The sequence below is a fragment of the Protopterus annectens genome, chromosome 6.part0 (genome assembly GCF_019279795.1).
Source record: "Protopterus annectens isolate FY-2018-M chromosome 6.part0, PAN1.0, whole genome shotgun sequence".
NCBI classification, from domain to species: Eukaryota; Metazoa; Chordata; order Ceratodontiformes; family Protopteridae; genus Protopterus; species Protopterus annectens.
Genome location: NC_056737.1, coordinates 1,469,783,013 through 1,469,800,865, shown reverse-complemented (window position 1 = coordinate 1,469,800,865; position 17,853 = coordinate 1,469,783,013). Strand labels below are relative to the sequence as shown.

General features: G+C 36.1%; 1 protein-coding gene across 1 annotated transcript in view; it reads left to right on the top strand.

Annotated features, from left to right (window-relative positions):
* LRP1B (LDL receptor related protein 1B) overlaps window positions 1-17,853 on the top strand; it is a gene marked incomplete at its 5' end in the record, with an annotated part of 5,941,474 nt that overhangs the window by 1,145,847 nt on the left and 4,777,774 nt on the right. The window contains one exon of the mRNA XM_044073672.1: window positions 8,675-8,791. Within this exon, the coding sequence (XP_043929607.1) occupies window positions 8,675-8,791 (117 nt within the window). The remainder of the gene's footprint in view (window positions 1-8,674; window positions 8,792-17,853) is intronic.

The window sequence follows — 17,853 nt, the reverse complement described above, 5'->3', positions numbered from 1 at the left end:
TCGCCAAAACAGTGAATGGCCAGAACAGCGATTTTTTTTTTCCCATGGAAAAAAAAATCGCTGGTCAAAAAAAAAAAAAAAAAAAAAAAGAACACTCACCCCCACCACCCCTTACTTAAATATACCAACTCCAAGATCACACTACAGTGGAGGAAACAGCACTACCTGGGAGAAAACCCTTGGAAAAAAATCAGTGTTCCAGCCATTCGCTGTTTTGCCAGTTCAACATTTAGGGGTCGATGTAACAGCGTTCGATCATCTAATTGTTTGCTGTTCTAAAGTAGACCCAAGACCATAATACATACTTGTTTATAATTCTTTATTTTAAGGAAAGCAATAAGAAGCTCTGCTGAACTAAATTTTGGTATTGGTTTGATGTAAGGGGAAAAATGGTAGGTGTTGGGAAATGTTAAAGCAGTACTATCACCTTTCCTCTTTATATGGTCATTATGGATGATATTATAGCCAGGCGTTATAACTTCAGAATTGTTTATGCTGGGTTTAAGCTAAGTTTCAATTACAGTGAGAACACCAGGCTTATGTTGGATAATTCAGGCATGTAGTTCAGCAGTTTTATTTCTTATGCTTCTAACATTTATTGCAGCAACAATTAGATCACCAGGGTAGGGGACTGGCTGTTGTTCGGTAGAAAAGTGTAGGGGAGAGAAATATTTTTGTGCTCATTGTGATTGGTGTGACCAGGATTAGGTTTTATATCTCTTCCTAGAAAGATTTTAGAATTATGCATACTCGTTTTTTACTTATTTATTTATTTATTTTTTGGAGAGGATTCTTGCAATTAATTTAGTTTTACTTTGAGATGAAGTGCAGCTAATCAGACTATATTTGGAATAAGATGAGAGACATTACCAAATAGGTTTGGTGCAATGTGTGGAGAGTGCAAAGAGGAAGTATGGATAGCTATTTGGAACAGAGTTGGAGAGATGTTCAGACATATTTTTGAGTCATGGTAGGAAGAAATATGGCACTGTAGGAGGAGAAGAATAGAGGTTAAGCTGAAGAGTGGCATAATTAAGTACAGGAATCTGCATTTTATAGATATCAGGTAGTGGGGAAGTAGCAATGCAGAAGGAAACAAGAGGTTATAGGGTAGTAGTAGATTCAGTGATGGTAGATTCTGAAATCTGGTAGAGGATAGGTAAGAAGAGAAGTATTTTTTTTTATAAAAGAAGAGCATTAAGCTGTCCTGGTATCTTGTCAAGAATGCAAAAAGAAGAACGAATAAGTAGAAAAATGCTCACTTTATTATTAATAAACAACAAAGCTTTCGGGAATCTCCCTTCTTCAGTGTTCAGTTAAATCAATTAAAACCATTGTATATATAAAGATAAAATAGCAAACCACAAGACACAGCCATCCAATGAGGAAACAAACATCATTAGTGAGTCAATTATAAAATTTTAAAACCATACTATTATGTGAGAATGTATCTATATAAATGTGCTTATACCTACATCTAAGATAGTGGAAGCAAAAACACAGCTGAACTGTTTTGTTTGATCTTGTTAAGAATGCACAGAATTGAGGGGTATAAAAGGGTAAAGTATAGTGATAAGTCAATATAAGAAGAAATGAGGGTTTATTTGTAAAAACTAAAAGATACAATGTGGAACAGATAAGTACATTAGAGAGGGTTGTGATTATGAATGGATATAGTACACAGCAGTATGTGAGGAGGAAAGGTTGTTGGGAATGGGGGTAAAAATTAAATGGAGATAGAGAAGTTGGAAAAAAAGAAAGAGAATGTATAGCAGTAGTAATCTCATTTGGGGAGGGTTTTGGAATTTAGCAGTGCTGTTGCAAAAATGAGGCCACATGTAGTGACCGCAGGTTATTATACAATGCCAAAATTCTGAGTAAACTTGTAGGAGTTGGGCCTCATTGCAGAGCTCCTGCAGTAACGAGGTCAGATGTAGTGACCACAGGCTATTATACAATGACAAATTCTGTATTAGGACAAACAATAAATGTAAGCGCTTTCGTACACATGCAATATGTGAACTTCTTCAGACAAAAGTCAAGTCACAAATAATCACATATATGGTATACAATTAAGACATCACAGTTCTAATTAAAACATTAAAGGCATAAACCAACCTGTATTCCTTTTATGACTCACCTCAGATATGATCTCATGCACTAAATTATCTGGGTAACTCCTATTAATGAACATATTCCTCAGCGTATTACATTCATCAATAAAATCCGTGTCTAGACTCACCATCCTAGCAGCTCTCACAAAATGACTTTTGATCACCCTTCTTTTAACATGGTAGGGGTGACAGCCACTAAAATGTAAGTAGGGATTGGAATAGGTGGGTTTCCTTTTTTATTAACAACAGCCAATGGAAAATTAACGGTAAATTTAATTGTGACAGCATAGGGGTGATCTATGTGGCAAAATGCCAGTTGTGCCATGCATTCTATATTGGTAAGACTGAAAGGCATTTTAGGCAAAGAATTTGTGAACACGGATATAGAAATAATAAACAGAATATGAATAAAGCTTTGGCTAGACATGTGTTTGAGAATAATGGTCACCATTTTCTATACTTCATAATTGACCAAGTGAAAAAAGGGCCCTGAGGGGGACCATGGTATGTATACTTAGAGGAAAGGGAACTTTATTGGCAGCTTAGAATAAATGCCTTTCCATATCCTGGGCTTAATGATGTTTGCTGCATTAAATGTTTATTAAAAATTAAATCTTTTCAGAGATAAAATACAAATTAAATTTAAATTGATATTGTTTGTAGGAACATTCTGCTATTGTTATAGCTGTGTTTACAAAGTGGTAAATTAATGTATATATATATATATATATATATATATATATATATATATATATATATATATTTTTTTTTTTTTTTTAAGCTTTTTAGATTGTTGTGTGTGGGACCTTTAATGTTTTAATTAGAATTGTGATGTCATTAATTGTATACCATATGTAAGTGATTATTTGTGACTTGACTTTTGTCTGAAGAAGTTTACATATTGCATGTGTACGAAAGCGCTTATGTTTATTGTTTGTCCTAATTCAGTTTTTGGTGGAGTAAACCCTTGCCTTTTGTGTTGTTTTTCAGTTTTACAAGTTTTTTTTGTTGTATTTTTTACTGGATTTTTCTATGGCAAGTGGTTTATCTGCCAGTTCAGGATCACTGTATTCACAGGATATGATGAATTCTCCTACTGAGGCGAATGCCGTAGGGAATCTGACTTTGCTTATACAGCAACTCTCTTCTAGAGTGGATACCTTGGCTGGAAAACTCGGCAGCTTCAGTGCTTTGACTTGTAACCAAGGTAGGATTCAATGTACCAGTAATGGTATTACTGGTCCTGTGCATGGTTCCACACAACTTCCAGCTAACACTAGTAGTGATGGGTGGAGTTATTCTAGTGTTGTGTCACCAGGGAGAAATGCTAATAATAATTCTGCTTTGGAGGGCAGTCCTAATGATTCTACAAATGTTTTCACCATTTCCTCATTGATTGACTGCTTAAATAAGCCGGTTCAGTTTGGTATAGATTCAAGATGAGAATCCTTATTATCCAGCACTAGTACTGTTTGCAGCACCATTGTGGATAGTCTAAAAACATTTGACTATAAAATTTTTTAATTTAAAAAGTTACAATCAGAGGTGTCTTACTTCAATGAATGTATTAGATTATGCTTGGTACCTAAAGGGTTACGCCAGTAGAAGTACCCAACTGATTTGATACGTGACTCTCCTTTGCATCAGGAATTGTTGCAGCTCTTTGACCAGCAGAGCTGCAACTATTTGCGTGTCTTAGTTAAATATTATAATGAAGATACGGATCGTTTAAAAACAGAACTTGTACCCTTGGAGAATTCCATAAAAGAAGACATTGACTTCCCCCGCTACAAATACGATTTAAATCGCATTTGTGGCAGCATTGAGAGCACTTTAAATAAATTAAAAGAGAATAAAACCAGGAAATTGGACCATGATAGGAGGGATTATGCTAATGGTAAATCTTATCCCCTCCCACTAGGCAACAATACATCAATGGCTACTTTAAACATAGTAAGAAATAATTTTTCCACCAATGAGGTGGATGATTCCTCTGACACACCTACCGCCAATCCCAATGCTGATGAAACGGAGGTTGTAAATGGGGTCCAATGTAGTGAACATTTAAACAAAGCTAACAGAGTTGGTAATCAGCAGGATTTTCATGGCGCCCTTCAGCAAAACAACAAAACATCGCGGAAAGGACACCAGCAACATCATTCCAACTGCCAAAAGAAAAAGAACAACAGGCGACGCCATTAGTTGATGGTTTTCATGTACATACACATGATTTGAAGGTATTACTTGATACTAAACTAAGGGTTCTTTCTAATGTAGCAAAAGACTTTCGAATTTACAATTATACATCATTTGATCCCCCACCTGAACTTATTGAACTCCTAGCCAAGGGCTTGTCATTTGTACCAACCAAAAGAGCAGACCTGAAATTAATGGTGTGTAAAATTAATTTAAATGTTCTTTTAGGTAACAACAGTTCTTTTGGGAGTGAATTGAGTGTTTCTAGTACTTTTAACCCACCCTTATACAACATCTTACTTACATCTCTGAAGTCTAAGTACATATTTATGTATATATATTTTATATGCTTTAATAATGTTGCACAATTTTACAAAAATTTTAGCTTCATTGTGTATAATGAAGTATTTTTTATTATTATTAGATTATTACAGCTCTATAAATGAGTCTTAACTAGGTAAATGCCTTTACCAAGTTTGTTTTAAGAAGGTTTTGCTGCTAGTCTTAGATGTATTGTGATTCAACATGTATATATTTTTTCATCATTTTTTATCATTTACTAAGTTACTCTGGGCACACCCCTGCTGAATTTTAAACTTCAATTTTCCTTTAAGAATGTTGCTTCTTTTTCAAGCTTAATTGGATAATTGATTGACTAATGATGTTCAAGTAGTCAGGATGTATTACTATTTAAGCTTGCTGTTTTCAACATTTTGTCATGGTCTGAGGAAGCGTATCATTGATACGTGAAAGCGCTTACCAATTAAAGTTTATTTTAGTTCATTTCGTGGTGAGTCCGAGGTTTTTCTTTCATCATTCCTTTTCATTATTTACTGAGGACTCCTTGGCTGGTGCAGTGTTTTCGTTTGAAACATCTTACTTATTTTTGAAAAACTTTGTGAACTTGATATTAGACACACACGAGTGGGCATTTTACAAAATCTGTTAAACCCAATGTTACTAATGCTGAATACAATGCACTAGAACTATTAAGGTCACAAAGTATACAGGTGTTAAAACCTGATAAAGGGGGTGGATTAATTTTTAAGGAACAAAATGATTACAACATGAAAATCCTGGATATTTTAGAGTCTGATACCTATACTAAAGTATCCTTAAATTAATTTAATGGGGCAGTTAGAAAAATAACATTTCTCATTAATTAACTTTTTATTGAAGAAAGAATTGATATTAATTTATTTAATTATTTGGATATTACTGTTCCTATGACTCCTGTTATGTTTGGTTTGCCAAAAATCCATAAGGATATTAACAATCCTCCTTTCCACCCAATAGTGGACGGACAGAATTGCATGACGTATGGCTGTGCAAAATTTGTTGATTTAAAGTTGCAAAAATATTTAAAAATCGAAAAGAAGATCTGTCGCTATTCCTGGGATTTTTTGGCCTCTTTAAGTAATGTTCTTTTTAATGAGAATTTACATTTGTTAACCATTGATGTGAAGGATTTGTATTCTGTTATCCCGCAAGCCTTGGGGATCAGTTGAGTATGGGACTTTTTGTTATTTAAAAGGGTACCAAGTGAGGAAATTGAGCCCATTGAGTATTTACTGGAGATTGTCCTTATGAACAACTTCTTGATTTTTGAAAATTAATATTATGTTCCAAAAAACTGGTGCAGCCATGGGCTCCCCGTGTGTGTGTGTGTGTGTGTGTGTGTGTGGGAGGGGGGGGGGTTGCCAACTGTGTTATGGCATAGTAGGAAAATGATTTCTTTTTTAAAATAAATCTGTTCAAGGAGAAATTGATATAGTATACCCGTTTCTTGGATGACATTTTTATCATCCTAGATGGACAGTATGATCTAGCTTTAACACTTGTTAACTTAATGTCCACTTCTACATCCTTTTTTAAAATTTACATTTGATTTTAACACTGATACTATTTCTTATTTGGATGTTCTTGTAAGGAAGGACAATACCAATATGAGATACTTTGCCCAAATATTTTGTAAACCCACCTATTCCAATTCCTTCTTACATTTTAGCAGCTGTCACCCCTACCATGTTAAAAGAGGGGTGATAAAAAGTCATTTGGTGAGAGCTGCTAGGATGGTGAGTCTAGACATGGATTTTATTGATGAATGTAATACTTTGAGGACTATGTTCATTAATAAGAGTTACCAAGATAACTTAGTGAATGAGATCATATCTGAGGTGAGTCATAAAAGGAATGCAGGTTGGTTTAAGCCTATTTTGAATGGCATTAGTACACCGACAACACCTTCCCAAGTTGAATTACAATCCCCCATGGTGGTTGGATTAGAACAGTTAGAAGGGGGCATGACTTTTAGTAATAATAATACCATTACTTCTTTGGTGTTTCCTTCACTTAAATGTATTACTACTTTTTCAATGGATGCTTATTATTTAAAAAGCATCATTAAGAAATATTGACCCACTTTAATGGAAGACCCCTTGACTCATTTGAGGTTAAAAATTGGGATTGTGTATAGGAAAGGTAGGAATTTAAGAAGTATTTTAGAAGTAAACAACAGAATTAATTTTCTTTTTTCTATTGCAGAGACATAGAAATGTGGTAGTTGTAATTTTTGTAAGTTCATCTCTGTGTCTAATTCCTTTTTTATTAACAACAGCCAATGGAAAATTAAGGGTAAATTTAATTGTGACAGCATGGGGGTGATCTATGTGGCAAAATGCCAATTGTGCCAAGCATTCTATATTGGTAAGACCAAAAGGCATTTTATGCAAAGAATTTATTAATACCAATATAGTATTAGTAAGCAGAATATGAATAATGCTTTGCTAGACATGTGTTTGAGAATAATGGTCACCATTTTCTATATTTCATAATTGACCAAGTGAAAAAAGGACCTCGAGGGTGACCAGGTATATTTAGAGGAAAGGAAACATTATTGGCAGCTTAGAATGAATGCCTTTTCATATTCTAGGCTTAATAATGTTTGCTGCATTAAATGTTTATTAAAAATTAAATCTTTTCAGAGATAAAATACAAATTAAAATTAAATAAGTATTGTTTGTAGGAACATTCTACTATTGTTATAGCTGTGTTTACAAAGTGGTAAATTAATTTATAAATTTATAATATATATATATATATATATATATATATATATATATATATATATATATATATTAAGCTTTTTAGGTTGTTGTGTGTGGGACCTTTAATGTTTTAATTAGAACTGTGATGTCATTAATTGTATACCATATATAAGTGATTATTTGTGACTTGACTTTTGCCTGAAGAAGTTCACATATTGTATGTGTACGAAAGCGCTTACGTTTATTGTCTGTCCTAATACAGTTTTTGGTAGAGTAAACCCTTGCCTTTTGTGTTGTTTTTCAGTTTTACAAGTTTGTTTTGTTGGACTTTTTGCAATGATAAAATCCTCAGTAGACTTATAGGAGTAAGCCTTTTTGGCAGAGTTCCTGCAGTATTTAGGTCAGGTGTAGTGACTGCAGGCTATTATACAATAACAAAATCCTCAGTAAACTTGTAGGAGTAGGGCCTTGTGGCAGAGTTCCTGTAGTATTGATGTCAGATGTAGTAACCTCAGGCTCTGCTCTTTGAAGTAAGATAGTGACTAAGTGTAAGAGGAGACAACATGAGTAAAGATTATGATCATAGCATGACAGACAGGAACTGCATCCCAGAAATTGGAATTAGTAGGCAAGTACAAAGGATTAGACTACTACACAAAAAGATAATGAATAATCTTAAGTGGTGATCCTATTTTTAATGCATGCGTATTTGGCTTTTGGACAGTTTGTCCAAAATATCTGTTTTGCTCAACAGGAATGTGATTCTGTAAAGTTTATTTTGACTCCCACATTTTTCTGCGTTCAACACAAAGAATTATATAACACAATGTATAGCATATTATTTCCCTAATGAAAGTAGGCATGGTAAACCAGATAATTAACTGCAGAGGATATCTCTATAGTATAATGGCTGCATTTATCTCTGGCTGCTGAGGATTTGGGAACAGCAGATTAAAAATGTCATCTGCACTTAATTAGGAAAAACAACATGTCAGTCTTGTCTTCTGTGTGACTAGCTTATCCTCGTGGAGTTGACCATGAAGACATATAACTAAGATAAAAACTTTGCCTTTTCATTTCTTTTTTATGAAACGTTCAACCATTTGTTACTGTTCAGTGGTGTAATAATAGGGCAAAGCTTTGTCGAATCAATAAAGGGAGCATTTCAGAAAATAAAAAATAGCAACTTAAGTCTTGAGGATATGTCTAATATTATTCATAAAATATAATTAACATATGTATTAGTAAAAGGATTTTGTAGATTTTTTAGAAAACTGCTCTTCTATTCTTTATTGAGACATTATTAATTTCTTGCAGCATGGACTTGTGATGGACATCAATTTTCATGTAACAATGGTCGTTGTATACCTTTATCATGGCTCTGTGATAAAGATAATGACTGTGGTGATGGATCAGATGAATCAAGTTCATGTGGTAAGTTATAAATACAGTTAATAATGTACTGCCTGTGTAGACTGGTCAGGTTAACATCAGTCTGTAGACCACATTCCCAACACAGTCCTGAAGCAGAATTGGCATTTTCTATACAGTGCATTGTTGAATCTTGAAACCTAAGTACTCACGTTTTTTCTTCTCTCCAAGTCTGAGTTACAGATGTTAAGTATATAGGGAAGATTTGTAACCCACCTACTTCTGTATTGCTAGATTATATGAGAATCGTCTCTATTATATCTGCAGTGCTGGAAAATTGGCAGTGGTTGACGTGTGCTTTCCTATAATTAAAGCTGTCATTTTACTTTAACATCGTAGAACATAGTTGCATTAGGTATGGATATAAATGCCTATTACTTATTTTATGCATTTCCGCAAATTTTTATGTACCACAATATTTAGGCATACTTGTAAAATGTAAGTTTCATTGTACTCTGGAGTCAGTGAAGTTTGCATTAAATTTCTATGGTAGATTCACATATCCAAAAAAAAATAAGCTTCCCTCTTTTTACTGTTAACGACCTAATGTAAAGTTGCTCATAGCATTGCACGTCTTGAGTTACAATATACAAATCTGGAATTAACAAAGGTCATTTAATGTGAAGGATGTAAATAGAAAGCTCAGAAACTGCATTTCTGTTTCTTCACAACCAACTATCACAACAAGCCAGTACATTTTGTTCACATGCTGCTCAGCTCATCTCAACTCCGAATAACAGAACAGTCAGATATCGCATCCAGGTTACCAATTGGTCAAAATTCATGACATTACAGAAAATGACTCAGTTTTCCATAATTTCAACAAGTATGACCGAGTTGGAATGTGGTTGCAATAATACATAAGTACCAAAAAAAAAAAAAAAAGCAAGGATTTGGATTTTTCTAGATTCTTACTTTAAACCAGTTGACAACAACTTAGTTCTTCTCTGAGAACCAGCACTAGGAAAGGCTGAGTGTGATTGTTTAGAAAAAAACATTTGTGAAAGCAGCTTTTGTAAAATAACAACAACAACAAAACACTTTCTGTACTCAGGAATGGAACATTAATTATTTTGTTACGCTGCTGCTCCTCTTTGACTTGTTTAAGTTAACGGAACATTACGTTACATTTAATTGTTGATTCTGAATACAAAACTGATTAACATTTTGGGGCACAGAAGAATTTCCTATAGTTTAGGTGAGGGGCAGTCTCTCGTCAGGAGTAGACAAAGAAAAAGAACTAAACTGAACAAGTACTCACGTACAGCATACTGGAGTATGGTATGAGAATTGCTTATGCATGTGTGTATATATGAAGGACTAAGAAGTAATCAAATTGGATACTAACATATCTGAAGTACCTACCATTCAACATAATCATTTACAAATAAAGTACAATGTTTTATGATTGTTATCCCTCTGTCTGCCAACATCAAGCTTCTCCACACCCATACAGTACACAATCAAGTGGGGACCGTCATCCACGCAGTCATGATTGTGTTTGTACACTCGTTGGCCTCCAAATAATAAGAGCTCTTTCTATTTGTGACTAAGAGCTCCCCCTGGAAATGATGACAGCAATTGTGTTACTACAAAACTGTCTATTTTTCTCTCTGTTCATGCATGTGTGACACCCACATGCATCAAGGACCACCATCACTCAAGTGAGCAGCTACATCCATGTTTGTTCTGTACTGGCTATGTGGATCATGACAAGATTCTGCTTTTTAGTTGAGGCTCTGCAGATGGAGGTGAAGCACGCTGACTCTTTCCCCCAGGATGGGCATACCAATGTTCTCTGCTTGTGCCAGCAAGCACCCAGACTGCAGTTTGAAATCAGGTCAGCTGTGCTGTGCTCACTTGTCCCTTACCTCTTATTATCCTGCTTTATCTAGTAAGCCCTGCAGCTGTTTCCTGAATGCACTCATTATCATCACCCTGCTGCATCAGTATAAGCTGAGATTATGAATACTGCCTTATTGTTACAATGACGTCTGATTGCCATGAGTTTTTCACTAATTCCGATAACATCCCTGACTGCCTTTAGAAGCCTCTCCCTCACCGCAATTCCTACACCACTCCTACTCTATCCTCCCCCTGAGTAGCAGACTTTGGATCCTAAGCCAAATGGCTTTGCTATACTGCCCCTCCATCTTGTCTCCTGGATTTACATCATATCCAGCCTCCTCCTTACCATCATGTAATTTACTTCCAAGTTGCATCCTTTCAATGAATGTATGTTGAGCATAACAATGCTTTGTTTGGTAGGCTGATAGGTTTTATGTCCATTTTTCACTCAACAGAGCTCTTCCAAGGAACCCAAGCTTGACAACTGGACATGACCAGACAGTATTTTATTGGCCCATGGCTGTTGTGCTTCTTGGTGGGTATTCACTAACTAATAGAACACGTAGAACTATTCCACCATTAGCATAGATCCCTGGCATAGATCAGAGTAGGTCACTCAACTCATGTACCACTGGTAAAGGCCCATGCCAATTCTTGGTAACATTAGGCACTGTGACACATTCACCTACAGCCAATTTTTTACACCATTGAATGACTAGTCCTGACATGGCATGCAGTCTGTGATCCATGTTCTTCTATCTAAATAACTCTTCCCCTAACAGGCACCATATAGAGTATGGAGTGTTGCCAACAACTCCATTTATGGGTGAGCTTGAGGCAGAAACTCCCAGCACCAAGGATCCCTGCAGAGACACAGAGGGAGCATGCAACCCCACAGAAACACAGGGAGGACATGCAAAATCAACATGTTCATTGGCTGAAGGTCATGATCAAACCCTGTGTTTGGGAGGGGAAAACCTTAACTATTATGTCAACTCTGTTATTATTGAAACCTCATGTTAAACATTTTGTGTGTGAATAAGGTTTAAACTGGTAGTGATAGCTGATTGTTCTGCACAGTTTCTTGAAAATGTAGGATAGTAAATGCAACCTGACTGAGTCAAGAAGTTTATATGAAAAGTACACATTAAAATGCAACTTTTTTCATTAACGCAAAAAGTGATATTAATACTTTACTCTGAGTCAAGAAATGTATGCTAAATCTGCTTGTTAAAATGTGTTGTTTGTGAGTCTTTAAAGCTAAAATTCTTATGAGTACTTTATTCTTGAATGAAGAATCATATGCAAAATCTGCATGTTAAAATGTGTTGTGTTTATGGCATTAAGACTAAGCATCTCATTAATACTGGATTGTTTGAGAGGCTTCCGTTCTAGTCCCCATTGAAATTGTTCATCACCCTGCAGACTTAATTCGGTCAGTAAAACATTCACACATGCAAGTACATGTATGCAGACATACATACATACATATGTGCATACATTCATACATAAATACAAACATGCATAGTGCATGCATACATAAACAGAAATGCACAAACATAAATAAATAAGCCAGTGTGTGTGTGTGTGTGTGTGTGTGTGTGTGTGTGTGTGTGTGTGTCTGTGTGATGCAACAGTCTGAATAAGGTAAAAAGATATTCTTGATGGCTGTACATGCTCGGGTCTACCTTGTTTTATTGAAGTTTTATAACTCTGAAACCCATATGACTGAGACCACATGATCAAAGCTTTAAAGCTTGGAACACTGAATTGAGATTGCAATACAGCGAGGAACAGGAAATGTGCTATTTTCCTCACTGCAGTGCGATCTAGGAGTTGGTATATTTAAGTAGCAGGGGGTGTGGGGGGAGCAGGAGGGCTTGCTCCCTGCAAAATCATAAAGATCAAGCTTTTTGTTTAGGTGTAGTGTTTTTGTTGCAGTTTCAAAGTTTCAAAACTTTGGTCATAGGGTCTCGAAGTTTTGAAATTTCGATAAAACAGCATAGACCCATATGCTCATATGCAATGTTAATTTCATGTCATTGACGGAAAATTTAAAATGTTGAAACACAAACTGTAGAAATCTCAAAATCTTGAAAATGTATTTAATGCAGGGAGGCTATAGGCTAACTCTTGGATTTCACAACAGTGGGAAAAAAGCAAATATCATTCTCACCATTTTGACTTTTTGTCATGTTGTACTTCAACGTTTGACTTTTTGTCATGTTGTACTTCAACATTTTGACTTTTTGTCATATTGTGCTTCAACGTTTGACTTTTTGTCATGTTGTACTTCACCATTTTGACTTTTTGTCATGTTGTACCTCAACGTTTGACTTTTTGTCATGTTGTACTTCAATGTTTTGACTTTTTGTCATGTTGTACTTCAACGTTTGACTTTTTGTCATGTTGTACTTCAACGTTTGACTTTTCAGTCAAATCATATTGAACCATAATGGAAAGGAAATCATACTTTGTCCACACATGCCTCATACTACAGAATGGCTGTATAGTAATAGTGCATGCCAGTTTTAAAACTGCACAGAATGATTGACTTCTGGTGGCCTTTGGACAGTATAGCATGAATCTACTGGTCAGGATGGGGTTGTGACCAGAGTGAGAAGTTAAGGAGCAATATTGTCTTAGAGGCTGAATGCAGTTGGTTTACATGGCTGCACAATGCAACTTTACTTCCACCACATTGTGGACATGTGAATGGACACATCTAGTTCAATGTATGTTGAGTATGACTAGAAATGCCACAGTAGGTGGTCCACCATCAGTACTGTTAAATTGAACTGATTATTTCTTGCTTTTTCTTGACGGCCAGTGCTCCAACTACAGGTTACCCGGTTACACTTATACTCTATAATGTCTTTAACTTACACTGTCTTGATCATACTTTGAATATGGCAGTGTTGAGTGACATAGTGTAGATTCAGATGTCCCCTATGCACCTGCTGGTGATACCAGATCAAGTATAGAGCATGATACAGCATTTCATACAGTAATGGTTCTGTACAACACTATATTATACTATCTCACATGACATGTCATGTATTTCAGGACCCTCAATTGTAGTGCAATGAACATGCTTCCCTGTAAGGGAGTAGTGGGTTTGCTTGTAACACTTTTATGTGATGCATCCTTATGTGTCATGGCTAGAAAAATGTCACCTGTATCACTTTCATTTTTTCTTGTATCCATGACAAGATATCCAGGGTATATATCTAAAACATCTTAATACAATAAAAAACTCAATATATACAATTCAACTTCTGCATACCTACATACAATGGAATAATTCTACCATTATAGACTCACAAGAATGTGGCATGCCTATCTCACTGCAGACAGAAAGTGGGACAGTGCACTCTTCAGTTAGAGTAATGTACCTGTTATGTAGGAGGTAATGGTAGCAGATCTTCAGGTAGAGTAATGCACCTGTTATGCAGGAGGTAATGGTAGCAGATCTTCAGTTAGAGTAATGCACCTGTTATGCAGGAGGTAATGGTAGCAGATCTTCAGGTAGAGCAATGCACCTGTTATGCAGGAGGTAATGGTAGCAGATCTTCAGTTAGAGTAATGCACCTGTTATGCAGGAGGTAATGGTAGCAGAACTTCACTTAGAGTAATGCACCTGTTATGCAGGAGGTAATGGTAGCAGATGCAGCAGTACTCTCTTTTGATGCTCATTTAACTCCTAGGAAGTCTAACTTTGATGGCCTGAGAGACACAGAATAGCAACAGACCTCTCCATCCAGCACTTATAGTAGAAATAATTCAGCAGAGAGTGGGCACAATTACGTTTCTTAAATTTACAGAGGGCCCCATACTAGCAAGGACACAAGCTGCAGTGGCTAGTGTATGTAGTCATAATATGAGATGTTTTCTCAGGTGTGTATTTCATAACACCTTCAGATATGTTCAAACAGCTGAATTAGGACTTCAGCATCTTAAAACACATACAGTCACACTCTGGCTCAAGCTGTTTGCGTCACTGTGTGCTTCTTCTGTACGCAATGAAACATTTTGTATTGGAGTCATTAACCAGAGCACCAGTAGATAACCACTGGCATAGCAAAAATAAAGTGGCATGTTACAATAAGACCTCTGTTAATGCTGAATCATTATTTATATCTATATGACATCTTATATAGTTTGTGAATTCAAAAGAACTTCTGTGAAAATAAAAATAAACAAATACAACTAAAAACAGTTCATGGTGTTTGAGCAGCAAATAGCAAACAAATTACTTCAACAGTACATATAATACAGAAATTGTCTTCTGAATCCAGAAGACAGTTTCAATATTATATGTATTGAAGAAATTTGTTTGCTATTTGCTGATCAAACATTGTGAACTGTTTTTAGTTTTATTGGTATATCTTATATAGTTTTATTGAGAGCATCTACCTGATTTTAAATGTATCCATAGTTATGAGAATGTGTTGTAACATTAGTTTCTTATTGTAAATGAACTATACATCTGCTAAAGAATAATGCTGCAAGTTATGGGATTTGTCCACCTGCTAGTTACATAGCTTGACATTTGATTAAATGCCATTGGATGATATACTCTCAAACATCTATAGAAGGGATCATTATAGCAAAGCAGTTGTTCATTGGCTGGAAGAGAACGAAAGAGGTGAGCTACCTCAAAGAAATATTGCAAGATGGCACGTTTCTCAGCTGGTGTTGATGGCAATTTTATGTGGTCGCTACTTCGTGGTACATGGCAGCAACATGTCCATGATAATAATAATAATAATAATAATCTGTTAAAACTTTTAGCCTATTGTACATACAGTCCCTTGTTCAGAGTAGGCATATAAGGCTGTGTGAATAAAACACAGACCTGCCGCAAGGTCTACATCTAGCAGTACAAAGTCTTAAACCTCTGGGACCAAACTAGAAAACCTACTGGATGCAAAAGGCAATATATTGTCCATGTGGCAGTTGAATGCTCTAGAAGTATAAACAACAATAGGCAGATTTTGGTTCCAATAGCCAGGACATCCAGCAAGCTGGGTGGAGTCATTTGTAGGGCTGCCACCTTTTTGTACCGCCAAAGTGGGATATTGTTTTCAGAAACTAAAGATTTTTCAAGACAGACAATGTCCATAGTTAGGGCAAAGTACTGCACATATTGTTTTGTCAAAATAAAAACTAAAATTTGCAGAATTTGAGCTGTATATAGTTTTTTGCTCAAGACACAACCGCCAAAACTGGGACTGCCCTGCATAAAGACGGACAGGTGCTGACCCTACACATCCGTGGTGTGCACAGATCTCACTCAGCTCATTGGTTAATCAGTTTCTCTCAATAACATCCTTTTCTGAGAGCTGGTCTAACAAGCACTGCAGGAAACAGCTAACTGGGCATCTCCTTACTGCAATGCTTAACAGAAGCCGGTGTCAACTTCTGTACCATGTATGTCCTTATGCTCCAATGCATGTAGATAAGCTATTCAGAAGAGAATGACAGGAAGTATATCATGAACAAAATTTGTGGAGTCGTTCCACTAGCAAAAGGATGATTTTGAGACTTCAGATAGTTTTCTGCTGTTTAAAAGCATGGCAGCATTCTTAAAGTTTTTAGATTTTTGTGTAATTTGCAAACAGGTACTGGATGATTGCACATTCTTTCATTCACATAAATCTCATAAATATAATCTTTTAGAAACATCAAACTGTTTAAATAGCTAAACATTCATGATGTGTCTTATGCTTGGACTTAAATAGTTTTGGTATTCAATTGTGAACCTCTAGTTTGTTAATCTGACACATCTGTAACCACAATGCCAGATATTAGTAAAGATTTGTTGGAAAAGCCTTAGCTAGATTAAATGTCAAAACTACGGAATTGATTACACTATGCTTAATTTGCTTATTTAACAAGTTTGTTTTGTGGAGTGGATTAAGATGCTGACCATGAAGCAAATGAACTGTCACTATAGCTCTATCACTTCCATCTACAAATCCAAAGGAATCCTGCATCAAACTCACAAATCTCTACTATTCAGATAACAATAACCTGCCTCAAAGAATCAAAAACTTAAAATATTTTGTGTCATGCTAAATTGGACTTCAGCTAACTATGGCACCTAACTATAGCACATACCTATTGTGGACCTCCTGTTGGGTAATCTTCATGCTGTGTGGTTGCAGACCTGAAGGCAAACATAGAACCAATCTGTAAATGAAAATATTTATTGTCCACAAAGCCGAGTCAAAAACCACACCACATTGACTTTGTGATGTTTTATTAAATAACAGCCATTGAAAAACGTTAATGATGCCACAATAATTCAGATGTTACATATAAACTAGTAACCATTAAACCATTAATTCAAGCCGGTTGGCATGATCTAGCCTGTTCTGGCTGCACTACAGAAACTGGGTGCATATTCCAAGCTACCTCAGACTTGGTGGTAACCCATTTAACTCATCCTTACAAGCCACATACTCCTAGATGTGACCATCAAACAAATCTTGGTCCAACTTGAGGAGAGCCAAGGCTTCTGAACAAGAGCAGTGGGGAAAACAAGGGGACTGAAGCCATAAGGGCCTGCCTGATCCTGAGGTGTGGCTTCCAGAGGTAGTGTCAATGTGACCGCTGACAGATCTGCCAAGCAGAAGCATAGCACTCCCTTAAAAGTGGTATGCCTAATCATGCCCACCCCGATGACTAATACACTCACAATCAATGTGATGTTACAAGGTAAGCCATCATTGTCCACTGAGCTGAATCAAAAAACACACAAAATTGACTGTGTTACCTTTTATTAAATAGAAGCTTGCTAGTCTTCACCAATTAGCCAAACTCCTGCAGGAACTGAAGTGCCCTTTGAATCTGAATGCTTGGCCAAATGGTGAATCCTGGTGAATTGAAAATGGGAGGCACTGTCAGCTACAGTGTAAAGATGACCATGGACATGAACACAATAGAAAAGGCAAATTAATCTCCAAACACCACAAAATGAAAAGCCTGATAACTGAGTGGACCTACTTAGACCTGGAGGAACATTTATTGATGGTGTGCACCACTGAGATATTGTCTGAGTGAAAAACAATCCTCCTGTTATGTACCCTGTCCTTACATACCAAAACCACCACCCAAATAGTAAACATTTCTAAAAATATAATGTCCATCCTCCCCTTCTTGGAAAAGCTGCCTGGCCACCTTTCGGCAAACCAGCTATCTTGGAAGTAACC